Below are 13,772 nucleotides of genomic sequence, written 5' to 3'. Positions count from 1 at the left end.
GTCCAACCCACCCTTTTCTCATCCTCACCTGATCCGCCACCTTAAGGTGCGTCTCCTGGGGCATAGCCATGTCCGCCCCCAACCCCGTCAAGTGCGTCAACACCCGGGCCCGCTTCACCGGACCATTCAGCCGCCTCACATTCCATGTGACCAGCCGAATCGGGGGGGGTCTTCCCCTTCCCTCTGCACCGGTCAGCCATAGCTCTCCCTCGGCTCACCATGTGCCCGCAGTACCTCCGAGGCGCGTTCCCCACAGTGGCAGACCCCCTTCCCAACCCCCCCGCCCCCATCACCAGTAGCACCCCTTCAGCCCTACCAGCAGCAACCCAGTACCTCTTTCCCCCCCCCCCCCCAAGCTGCGTAAACCCTTCCATCATACTTCTGTAAGTCAGCCGACTTCTGCTGACCCCAGCTGCACCTGCCACCCCAACGACCCCCCCCGGTGCAACACAACCGCCACTCCCCCCGTCCAGTGCCGGCCCCTTCCACTCCACCTCTGGCGCGAGAAAGAAGCCCGCGCTTCCATCTCAAACCCCGCCCCCCATGGCCCAACACGCGGGAAAAAGAAGGGCGCGTGACCCAACGGGCCCGCGAAACAGCTCCCCAACCTTCCACCAGTGAAAAACAAGAAAAAACACCAAGATAAATAATTAAACAGCCCCAAAAAAGCCAAAAGGAACCAACAAAAACAGCAAACCGGAAAAAAGGATCCCAGGGAGGACAATGCCTCCGGACAATGTACATCAGTCCCCAGCCCCCCAGTCCTCAGTTTGAGTCCAGCTTCTCTGCCTGGACGAAGGCCCAGGCATCCTCCGGGGAGTCGAAGTAGAGCTAGCGATCTTTATAAGTGACCCAGAGGCGTGCCGGCTTCTTGTGAAGCACTGCCTTCGTCCGATTAAAACTAGCCCTCCTCTTCGCCACCTCCGCACTCCAGTCCTGATAAATGCGGATCTCTGCATTCTCCCACCTGCTGCTCCCCTGGAACTTCCCCCATGCATGACTGTCCTCTTGTACGTTTCTGGTTTAGCACACTGGGCTAAATCGCTGGCTTTTAAAACTGACTAAGGGAGGCCAGCAGCACGGTTCAATTCCCGTATCAGCCTCCCCGAACAGCCGCCGGAATGTGGCGACTGGGGGCTTTTCACAGTAACTTCATTTGAAGCCTACTTGTGACAATAAGCGATTTTCATTTCATTTCATTTCATAATCAAGATACTTTTAAAAATAAATTTACAATATCCAATTGGGTGTTCAATTTTTTTTTTCCAATGAAGGGGCAACGTGGCCAATCCACCTAACGTGCACATCTTTGTGTTGTGGGGGTGAAACCCACGCAGACAGGGGGAGAATGTGCAAACTCCACACAGACAAGTAATCAAGATATTTATACAGCTAGTCCAGTTACGTTTCTGATCAGTGGTGGCTCCTAGTCTGTTGATGGTGGATTTGACAATGGTATTACTGGTGAATGTCAAGAGAAGATAGTTGTGTTCAATCTTGTTGGAAATGTTCATTGCCTGGCATTTGAATGTCCCAAATGCAACTTGCCACTTATCAGTCCAAGTCTGGATGTTGTCCAGATCTTGTTCCATACATGTTGAAAACTTTATTATTTGAAGAATTGCAAATGGAATTGAACACTGTAGATATGAACAAACAGCCCTACTTCAAACCTCATAATGGAACGAATATCATTGATAAGGCAGCTGGATTTTAGGACTGTCAATGTCAAGCAAGTATCATGTCCAGTATTACAATCTGATTAGGGACCATTGACATTTAAAGAGAAATCTGAACATGCAGTAATATAATAAACAGAACCACACCACAGGATACCATAAAACGCAAACTTCATTGTATTTAAAATAATTATACAAAACAAGCAGTCTGAACTTTTAAAAAATATGAAAAGAAAATTGAAGTGCCCAATTCTTTTTTTCCAATTAAGGGGCAATTTAGGGTGGCCATCCATCTACTCTGCACATCTTTGGGTTGTTGGGGTGAGACCCACGCAGACACGGGGAGAAGGTGCAAACTCCGCATGGACAGTGACCCGGACCTTGGATCTGACCCGGGTCCTCAGCGTTGTGAGGTAGCAGTGCTAACCAATGCGCTACCGTGCAGCCCAAAGCAATCTGAACATAACACTGTAGGTGGTGACTATGTATGTTATGCACTCCATTTTAATCCTTACTTTCCCCATTCTTTGCCTTACGGTGAATCAATTTTACAGCTATTTAGTTCTGGAGGGACCACCCATAAGGTTGTCACCGTCCACTGGAATTTACTTCATTTCTCTTTACTTCAAGCTATTTCCCGAAGTTAGACTATTCTCTTCATATCTCTTGGCTGTAGCTGCCTCAGCTCCTTGTTCTGGTTGCTTTCTTAATGTTTCTAGGCTAATCTAGTATTCTTTTGCCACTAGACTGTGATTGTAGCCTTTTCCACAAGCTCCAAGCTAGGAAAATCCAAACTAATAATGAACCCTTTCCTCATTCCAAGCAGCACGGTAGCATAGTGGTTAGCACTATGGCTTCACAGTGCCAGGGTCCCAGGTTCGATTCCCGCTTGGGTCATTCTCTGTTCTGAGTCTGCGTGTTCTCTCCGTGTGTGCATGGGTTTCCTCTGGGTGCTCCAGTTTCCCCCCACGGTCCAAAGAAGTGCAGGTTAGGTGGATTGGCCATGCTAAATTGCCCTTAGGTTAGATTGGGTTGCTGGGTTACGGGGATAGGGTGGAGGCGTGGGCTTTATTAGGGTGCTCTTCCCAAGAGCCGGTGCAGACTTGATGGGCTGAATGGCCTCCTTCTACACTGTAAATTCTATGAATGAAGAAGGTAGCATTTCTTCTGCTTACAGTGCAGGCCAAATTAAGTACAATTTATTTTAGCTATCTTCTCTCAGCTGCAAACTGCACACTCCAGATACAAGCTGCAACTAAAACATCCAGAAAACACCTGGACAAATTGAAACCAGAGAATCCCTCTAAGTTCCATCCATCTCTATGATAATGTAGCATGCTCTGCAATGTCCTCAAACACCTTCAGGTTACGTACCCCCCATTTAAAATGCCTTCTTTGAGCAGAAGAAACAAATTGATTTTACAGCTTTTCAGTGTTTACTTAATGCATTTAAACTAATTTAGCTCTAACCCCCTTCTAGAAGAGTCTAGTGAAGAATCTCTTAAATCAATATGGCCCCAACATTTTTCATATTCTAAACTTCAAGCTTATATGAATGACATTTACCTCAGATGTTTACCCAGTTTAAATAAGGAATCTATTCAGTTTTCCACAGTTAAATTTTAGTTTCATAAATTAAAGTTTATATTTCAAAACACATGAGCTTGATATTTGCGATACCAGTTCTGGGCACCAGACTTTAGGAAGGAAGTGAAGGCATTACAGAGGGATGCAGAAAGGATTCACGAGACTGGTTGCAGAGAACAGTTATGTGGAGATATTGGATACGTTGGTTATAATGCAGAAGAGAAAATAGGAGATTTGATTAAGGTGTTCAAAATCATCAGCGATCTGGACCAAGGAGATTGGAAGAAACTGTTCCCATTGGTAGAAGAGGCGTGAACCCGAGGAGAACTGGCAAAAGAAGCATCCGTCATGAGGAATTTTTCACACACAATGGTTAGGATGTGAAAAACACTCCACTGCACAGAGAATGTGAGAGAGGCAAAATAGAAATGGATAGATAAAAAAGGCAATTACCTACCCATCAGTCTATTCTTGAACATCACATGCTGGAAGGGTCATGAATAGTGCTATCAAACAGCACTTGCTCAGCAATAGCTGCTCTGACACACCATTTGGGTTCCTCCAGGGCCACTCGGCTCCTGATCTCTTTACAGCCTTGTTCAAACATGGAGAAAAGAGCTGAAATCCAAAGGTGATGTGAGAGTGACTGCCTTTAGGCAGCATTTGTTCCTCAGGGTAGTGTCTTGGATACAACCATCTTCGGCTGCTTCATCAATGACCTTCCTTCACAAGGTCAGAAGTGGGAATATTTATCATTTGTGGCAACTCCAATACTGAAACAGCCCGTGTCCATATGCAGCAAGACATGAACAAAATTCAGGCTTGGACGGGCATGTGGTAAGTGACACACGCGCTCGGCATGATCTTATCCAGTAAAAGAGAATCTAATCATCTCCCTTGACATTCAATAACATTGCCATTGTTGATCCATCACTATCAATATCCTAGGGGTTTACATTGGCTACCAGAGCAAGTCAGAGGCTGGATATTCTTCAGAGAGTAACTCACCTCCTGACTCTCCAAAATCTGCCTATCGTTTACAACACAAGTCAGGAGTGTGATGGAATATTGTGCACTTAGCTGGATGAGTGCAGCTCCAAGAACACTCGAGAAGCTTGATACCACCCAGCGTAAAGCAGCACACATGATTGCTACCCCTTCCACCAACATTCATGCCCTCCACCACCGATGAACAGTGGCAGACATGTGTACCATCTACAAGATGCGCTGCAGGAAATGATCAAGCTCCTTGGGCAGCGCTTTTCAAATCCACGATCCCCACCATCTCGAAGGACAAGGGCAGCAGATACATGGGAACATCATGACTTAGAAGTTTGCCTCCAAGTAATGTTGCCATCATGGTACCCTGCCACCACTTTAAGCATTTACTCCCTCCACCATCAGAATCTAAAAGATGCACTGCAGCAACCCACCAAGGCTCCTTCAACAGCATCTTCCAAATCTGGTATTTCTACCACCTAGAAGGACAAGGACAGCAGGTTCATGGGAACACAATGACCTGCAGTTTTCCTTCAAGTCACTCATCATCCTGACTTGGAAGTACATTGCTGTTCCTTCCTTGTCACGGAGTCACTCTGGAACTCCCTCTGTGTGCATGGAAGATGTACCCACATCGACTGTGGCGGTGCAAGGCTCACCACCACCTTCTCAAGGACAATTAGGGATGGACAATAAATGCTGGCCCAGCTTGTAATGCTTGCATCCTGTGAACAAAGAAATGAAAAAATTCTGAAGAGAAAATATGTGGAGTGGTAGAAGGAAACGGTGGGGAAATGGAACCAGGTGAATACTCTTGCAGAGAGCTAGCTTAGACACAGCAGGCCGAATGGCATCTTGCTCTAACTATTCTATTCAGATAGTAACAATCAGTCACTATTTACCTTCTCACAACTATAAATGCACATGTGAGGTCATCCCTAATCTATTCCATCTGACTGAAACAAATCTGCCTCTTATTACGATCCCAAACCAGACCCCACAGTGGCTAGGTTACTGGACTGAAACTCCAATGTTTTAGTTTATTTGTAAGACTGCGTGGAAAGAATGATTCGCTGCAGAAGTGATTGCATGGACCCGGGTAGTCTAAAACAAACCTTCATTATGAGTACAATATTAAACTTTTTAAACTTCACACCTGAAAAGGACAGCTTATCATTACCCCTTAAACACTACTACTCAGTTTCCCATTAAACAACAAGAAAAGAAACATGCAACTCTCAATCTATTTTACTGTAGGAGAAATCTGAACTCAGCATTAGGCAGATCGGGCGAAATTCTCCGACCTCCAGCAGGGTCGGAGAATCGCACGGGGCCTCCGAAAATCCCCCCCCCCCCCCCCCCCCCCCCCCCCCCCCCCCCCCCCCCCCCCCGATGGGTGTGACGTCCGCGCCAATCGGCGAGGCCCCTGCGGCGATCCTCTGGCCCACAATGGGCTGAAGTCCCGCCGCTGGGAGGCCTTTCCCGCCGCCGAGGTTTAAACCACCTCTTGTGGCGGCAGATTCGGTGGCGCGAGCGGGGTCCTGGGGAGGGGGAGGGGGGCGCGAGGCGATCGGACCCCGGGGGGTGCCCCCACAGTGGCCAGGTCCGCGATCGGTGCCCACCGATTGGGGGGCGGGCCAGTGCCGTGGGGGCACTCTTTCTCTTCTGCCGCCGCCACGGCCTACGCCATGGCGGAGGCAGAAGAGAATCCCCTAGCGCGCATGCGCGAACCAGCGAAGGCCTTTCGGCCAGCCCTGGTGCCAGGTGGTGGGCCTGAAAGGCCGCTGGTGCCGGTTTTGGCGCCAGTCGGCGTGGTGCCAACCTCTCCGGCGCGGGCCTAGCCCCCAAAGGTGCGGAGAATTCCACACCTTTGCGGAGGCCCGACGCCGGAGTGGTTGGCATCACTCCCCTACGCCGGGACCCCCCGCCTCGCCGGGTAGGGGAGAATGCCGCCCCTCAAGTCAGCTCCTCTCTCCCAAACTTTATCCAAAACACTGCCTCTCTGAAGCTTTTCAGATTATCTCTCTGTATTAATTGCCTCCACCCAGCAATGAACTCCTCTCCCCAAGCTGAAAAACAAACTATCGCTGCGGGCTACAAAGCACATTAGCTGCCCAGGGACTTTCCCAGTCAAACCAAAGTCCATTAGCCCAGACTGAAAAAGAACATTCATTTGCAAATTTCACCGTTGGCTCCTAAAAGAACCCTGGCCCTGCAAAACAGAATTTTTTTTTTTTTTAAAACATGACCGTTGTAGTCAAACACATGCTAACCCCAGGCTCTTAACCCTTAATTTACCCAATACTTGGAATCCAATATTGCTAAAGTATTCCAGCGGCAACACTCTTCAAACCTTCAATACGTGGCTTACAGTTAACATCAGTTTGAAACTAAACCGAACCTTGGCCATTGTTTTTTGCAGAGCATCACAGAATCCTTTTATATTCTTTCTGTAATCAGGAGCCTAAAACCTGCGCATGATATTCTAACTGCAGTTTTACACAAGTTTGGCAAGATCTTTACTTTTGTGTACTGGGATTCTAGCTATCAAACCAACCAACTCTGTTTGGTTTTTGTATAATTGTGGTTACTTCACCTGTAATCTTTTAATGATCTGTATATCTGCAAAACCAGATCCCTTTGTTCCTTTATTCCATGCTAAATCTTGCCATTTGAGGTATAATCTTCTAAAAGTGTTTGCTTCCCATTTTTCAACATTGAGCTGCATCTACCACTTATCTGCCCAACCTAGCCTGTTTGTCTTGCAGCCTTACATAATTTGTCAGATCTCCAACCAAAATTTGTATCATCAGCAAATTTCAAATAGTTCCCCCATTCCAAACATTATTTAAACTTACTAATCAATTTCCCTTGAGGTTGCATATGGTGGTCAAGACTGGTATGAGGGTTTGATTGGACCAAGGCAATTTTAAACTCAAATGTTTGTTAGTAAATTCCTTCACTTGGGAGGCTGTGGTATAGTATTTATGTCACTGAGCTAGTAATCCAGAGATCCAAGCTAAAGCTGTGTGGACATGGGTTCAAATCCCTCCACAGCAACTGTTATAATTTGAATTATGTGAATAAATCTGAAATATAAAGCTCATCTAAAGCATGAACTAATATCGATTATCATAAAAACCCATTTGGTTCATCAATTTCCTTTGAGGAAGCAAATATGCTGTCCATATCTCGTCTGGCCAATATGTGACCCACAGCCATGTGCTTGACTCTAAACTGCTCTGAAATTGTCTAGCAAGCCACTCTGTTCAAGGGTATTTAGAGATGGACAACACCTGCTGGCCTTGTCAGCAACGCCCACAAACCATGGAAAATTTAAAAAATCTAATTTATGGTGGGGATAGCCATGTTGCTGTAAATAATCCATCCTACAATGATGCTGCTGCTGCACCACCCAGTCCTCTGGGGTGGTGGGAGGTTGCTGTTATGAGGCAACTCCATTACATCTGACTATCTTTATTCTAAACAGGATAGTCATAATTTATATCACATTGTTGTTTACAGCTTTAAAACTTTTAATATATAATTCTTGGAGATAAAAATGTCCTTAACATAAACACTTAAGCATACTACTCATAACACCTTTAAATTTAAAAAAAAAACTTGTAAGTTTGACCTTTGCTTTCTACCCCCTGCATCCACTTTTTTCCTATCCCTGTGGCAGCACTGCAGAATAATTCCAGTGCCACTATCTTTCTTATGTGTGCCTTTTTTCATGACGGTATATACAAACCACAGCTGTATTTCTTTCGTCATCCTGTTTTTTATACTAGAATTTTGTGTACGACCTGACTTTTAGAATTCTGTGTACACTTGTCTTGATTAACTCAAAAGAAAAGCATGTTTTATTCTACATTGTCCGCAACTGTATATCTGATGGTCATTTCTAAAAGTAATGATATGTTGCTGTTTTGTTTTATATTTCTCTGCATCTGTTGAGATCTATTTTGGTGCTGTGTCCCCCTTGTAGCAAACCAATTCCTTTCTTCTAGGTTGCATTTCAAAAACTACAGAGATAATGAGGAAGGTAGAAATATCAAGGAAGCCCTGAGATTGCCTTGTGATGGCTGCTGCAGGAGCAATACTGATGAAGATGTGAATTCGAATTGTACGGAAGAAAACTTCAATGAGAAAATCAGCAACAATTCGAAAGATGGTAAAAAAATTGTTAAAATCTTCAGTCTTGTATTACAGGCCAGTGTTTAGAGAACCCCAAAGTGTATCATGGAATTCACCTGACCCACAACTTTTAATAGATTTTGGTTATGGGAAACACAAGGGCCCACTCTACATCTAAAGTACTTTTAAAACAAAATAATGTTTATTATATGAATCCAGTTAACATTTTATAAACACACAGTAAACATCTTAGCAACTATCAACTCAAATACTTCCCCCAAAGAATACAGTACTCTATAAGTAACCCTTAATCTTTCTGAGCAACATCCATAAGACAAATACCCTCTTTAACAAAGACAGCAGGTTTAAATTCTCTACTGAGAGCAGTTATCACTTTTAAATTTGCAAGTAATCTGAAGACATTCTTTTCTTGCAGAGAGAGATCAAAAATACACCTTGTTTGGCTGGATGCAGCTCCAACTCTGAAAACTAAACTAAACACACACTGTAGCTGCCAGCTCAAAAACGAAAGTCAAAGCAGCCAGACAGCACAGCTCCACCCAAACTCTGACATCACTGCAGTTATTTGATAAACACTCATTTCTTGAAGGTACATCCACTACAGCCATTTGATAAACACCCATTTCTTAAAGGTACTCTCACATGACATTTGTAAGTAATTCATTATTGATTTGCTAACAATTCATGCAAAATTGGGCAATTTAGTAAATTAACGGGGCTTCTGGTGACGTCATGTGAGAGCAAGTCACACAAAAGGTAGCTCCTGCCAGAGTTCTGTTTTTTAAATCCTTTTTGCCCGGTATTCGGGGGATATTTGTGGTCAAACCTAGCCTGCCGAATTGTGTAGAGAATTACTGGCGGAATTATGTTGAAACTTTTGTCACAGAAGCCTGCTGGAAAGAAGTCTCAGGCCGATAGTCCGGTGAGGGAGTCAGAGGGAGGGAAGATGGCGGGTGTGGCTGTGCCCATAACTGTAGACACACTGACTGAGATAATGGCACAGGAGTTTGAGACGTTTGAGGTACAAATGGGAAAGCAGTTTGTCGGCAAGTCAAGGAGCTAAGGGGGTCCTTCAAAGCTACCATTGAGGAAGCATTGGGCAATCAAAGAACAATTGGGGAAGACATCAAAAGTTGTGAGGGAGCAAGGCAAAATGCTGAAACGGGTGGAGGAGGCCTTGTCGCAGCATGAAGGGTGGCTCGCCTTATTGGAGGCAGAGATACCATGTGTGGAAGAGAGGAACAAAAGGTCTGTGAGTAAAAGTGGAAGATCAGGAAAATAAGTTGAGGTGACAGAACCTCAGGATGGATAGTGGGGTTACCAGACACCAATTGAGTGCTTTTTGGGGATGTTCTCAAGATTTTTGGGGGGGGGGGGGGGGTTCGACATGCCGGAGTAGGCAGTTGCCTTCATTAAGGAGAAACAACTGGGACTTGGCGGGTTGATTGGGACTTTTAAAGAGGGGGACAGGAAGTGTTTGTTTTTCAACGGATGCAGTGAGAACTGAAAACTCCTTACCAGAAATATAACATTGAATGACAAAGCAAGTAGGCTCTGCTGTCACATTAAAGTTAAGCAAAAATGGTTAGTCGTAAAGGTCAGCCCTTGTGGGTCGCGAAGGTCGGCCGACTTGGGACCGAAGGTTAGCTAGTTAGTAAAAATGGCCCCCGGGCAAAAAGTTTTGAAAGACGCTGGCATAGGGCACACGTGGACAGGGAGGCTAGGCAGGAACGGCAGAGGTTAGTTAATGACATTTTGGAAGTGTCCCAATTGACCCAATTGAATTTTTTGGGGGGGGGGGGGGTGGAGATCAGGTATGAAGGAGATCCCCACCCAGCAGGCCCTGCGACCAAACATGTGTAAAACACCTGGCAGACCCAGCCCTTCTCGGAGCCTCGTCTGATTCCTCTCCTGCAAGTAGGTCTCCTACCGAAGCACCAATCGGCTCTTAAATTCTTCAGAGGAGAGAAAAAATCTTGATTGTTTCACCACCCCTCCCCCCAAACCCCTAACGTTCTGATATAGGGGTCTCTCACCCAAGATAGCCACCAGCCCCAACTATAAGTTGAGACAAAGAAAAACCCATGGTCATTGTCAACAATCTACCCCCCACCCCAACTCAAAAACCTGCCTGCTACCTCCTATCGCACACCTTACTATCCTTGCCAACGGACTACAAAGACCAAAAAACAAAGACTCTGGCTTCTGTGCACTTTTCTCCTACATGCTGCCACCGGAAGTCCATATACTTCAGATTGGGAGTTCTGTGCAGTTTTTTTACGAATGCTACCCTCAAGGGTAAGGAAGAGTTTGCCAAAGACTGCTAATTAACCATTTTCCGGTTTTAATGTTTACTAAAAAGAGAAAAGCGTGTGGAAAATGAGGTAGCAAGTGGAGGCTGTGTACAGGTGGATCTTTGACTTTAATTTGGTGAGAAAAAGCATTTTCTGCCATTCATTGCTTTTGAAAGTTTGTTTGTGAATTAGTGACATCAGAAATCAAACAAATTTACAAAACATATATAATTAAGCAGCTGAATATAAATAGGCTATTCATTGGTTAAATTTTGTATTCCTTTATGCTAAGGTGGAAGATTCATAACATGCCAGAACCATCCTTCCTATTTACTTCATGGTGATGGAATCTTGAAGGTACGGTATAGATGTGCAGCCAGAATATCGGATAAAGTCTTGTTATTGAATTGAATTTGGTCTGTCTGTATTCCCACACTACTTACTTGATTTGTTTGGTGTTTGTCACTGGGGGGAAAAAACTCAGTAAAACTATTAACACAATTTTGTAAGAACAGAAAAGAAAACTTTTTTAAAAAGCAAAAAAAGAATTGCGAAAATAAAGTCTGAAATGTCAGATTCTGCATAGAATGGAGATTTTGAAGCTTTGACCAACTATCTACCAGGAAGGGGGTGCGCCACTGAGACGAGCAAGGAGTGCAGTTTCCGAACATGGAGATAAGGATAAGTATGCTCGCAGGTCAGCTCCAGAGGGAGGCAGTGGTAAGGGAAATTGTTCATGTAAGGGATAGGGCAGGGAAGTTGGTGGTGCCTCCGGATCTGATTAACAAGGTTTTTGAGGAATTTTATGAGAGGTTGTACAGCGCAGAGCCACCTGGGGGAGATCGTGAGATTGCAGGAATTTCTAGATTGGTTGGAGTATCCGAGGTTAAAAGATTTGTTTCTTTGGGGTCAGTTTGTAGGATTGAAGGAGCTGGAAGCGAAGTGTGGGCTGGAGCTGGGGGAAATGTTTACATAAATGCAGGTTCGAGATTTTGCCAGAAATGAGATACAGAGTTTCCTGGTGGAGCCGGCCTCCACATTGCTGGAGGAGGTGCTGACAACAGGGGGACTGGAGAAGAGGGTAGTGTCAGCGGCTTATGGAGCTATTTTGGAAGAGGAGAAGGCACCACTGGAAGGCATCAAAGCAAAGTGGGAGGAAGCGTTGGGAGAGGATATGGAGGAGGGGTTCTGGTGTGAAGTGCTCCGGAGAGTGAATGCCTCCACCTCGTGCGCGAGGTTGGGGCTAATACAGCTGAAGGTGGTATACAGAGCACACCTCACGAGGGCGTGGATGAGCCAATTCTTTGAAGGAATGGAAGATGTGTGAACATTGCGGGGGGGCGCCCCTGCTAATCACATTCATATGTATTGGTCCTGTCCAAAGATAGAGGATTACTGGAAGGAGGTTTTTAGGGTAATTCCTAAAGTGGTGCATGTCAACCTGGACCCGGGCTCCCGGGAGGCCATGTTCGGGGGGTTGAACCAGCCAGGGTTGGAAACGGGTGTGGAGGCAGATGTTGTAGCCTTCGCCTCGTTGATCGCCCGAAGACGGATCCTGATAGGTTGGAGAGCTATGCCCTGGCATGGCGTGGGGGGGACCTCTTGGAATTCTTGGCTCTTGAGAAGGTTAAGTTTGAACTGAGGGGGAGGATGGTGGTGTTCTACAATTTATGGGCATTATTCATTATTCACTTTCAAGAACTGGATAACATCGAACATTAGTTGGGACGTGTTGGGGGAGGGGGGCTGTGTGTTAATGGCGACTATGGGTGATCCCTAATTCCTTTTTGTCATTTGTTTGTGTGAACATGCGGGCAATGTTTGGGGTTTGGTGGGAGGATGGGATCGTTGCTATTGATATGGGGATTGACATATTTGTTACTGATTATTGTTTATTGTTGGTGGGTGTAAATTTGGCAGAAAATGTGAAAAAGGAGGAAAATAAAAATATTTTTTTTTTTAAAAAGTGGAGATTTTGATTAGTTCAACCATTCAGATGAGTGACACTTGCTTAAAGTGTGCATGATGTAGACATATATTGAGCTTGTCTATGATGATTCCAGCAGTCAAATTGCTGATCGGTACTCGTGCTTTCCAGCATCATATATGAGGAATGGCCATTAAAGGTGCCAGGATTCTCTTCCTCTTGCTGGGCATGTGGTTCTAATGTCTTAAATTGGCAACAAAAAGAGGGCACTGAAAATCTTGGTGATGTGGTCTAACTGTAATGCTGTTAGGAAATATGAAACCTTGAGTGCACTTAACGTTTCAGTTGCGTTTCTCCCAGGGGTGCATACAACATATTTTGATTGGAATTGTCTGGTGTGTTCCTTTCCCCACCCGTTTGAGTTTTATGTGACGTGTATGTGATGCATGGTGGTATATGAAAAGGCTAAATCGCTCTTGTTAGGGGAACACGCCCAGCTCTTGCTGGGCGGCACAGTAGCCCAATGGTTAGTGTTAAGTACTGGGTGAAGAGACATTCCAATTAGTTGTCTCATTTGTGTTAAGTATCCAATAATTGACACTGATTATGTAAAGAGGCTTCAGGTCGCCTTTGCGTCAGGTGATGTGAAGATAGAGTTTTGTGCAGAGTCTGTTACAGTGAAATAAAGGTGGTTGTAAAAAGGAGCAGTACGACCAATGGAGAAGTGCAGTAGTTATGTGGATTAAAGTAACTGCCTTGGGAAAGAGAAAACAAGGTATGGCATTGGCTCTTTCTCTACCTTAGGACAGTAAAATCCGAAGCAAAGTGTTTTCTGAGCTGGAATTGGAAGATGGTCCGGAGACTCTATTACATTATATGGATAAGATTTATAACAAGGCCCTGTTGCCTCATGGCACCAAGGTCCCAGGTTCGATCCCAGCCCTGGGTCACTGTCCGTGTGGAGTTTGCACATTCTCCCTGTGTTTGCTTGGGTTTCGCCCCCACAGCCCAAAGATGTGCAGGGTAGGTGAATTGGCCACTCTAAATTGCCACTTAATTGGAAAAAATGAATTGGGTACTCTAAATTTATTTTTAAAAAATAAAAAAAAGATTAATAAGAAGGAT

General features: G+C 45.1%; 1 protein-coding gene across 1 annotated transcript in view; it reads left to right on the top strand.

The window, feature by feature from the left end:
* The window catches only part of LOC119969114, a 358,923-nt gene that overhangs the window by 111,466 nt on the left and 233,685 nt on the right, over nucleotides 1–13,772 (top strand). Inside the window, exons 11-12 of the mRNA XM_038802328.1 lie at nucleotides 8,279–8,442; nucleotides 11,013–11,077. Coding sequence (XP_038658256.1) covers nucleotides 8,279–8,442; nucleotides 11,013–11,077 — 229 coding nt within the window. The remainder of the gene's footprint in view (nucleotides 1–8,278; nucleotides 8,443–11,012; nucleotides 11,078–13,772) is intronic.

Source organism: Scyliorhinus canicula, chromosome 7, assembly GCF_902713615.1.
Source record: "Scyliorhinus canicula chromosome 7, sScyCan1.1, whole genome shotgun sequence".
In the NCBI taxonomy this organism is placed as follows: Eukaryota; Metazoa; Chordata; class Chondrichthyes; order Carcharhiniformes; family Scyliorhinidae; genus Scyliorhinus; species Scyliorhinus canicula.
This window is presented reverse-complemented; position numbering and strand designations above follow the sequence as displayed.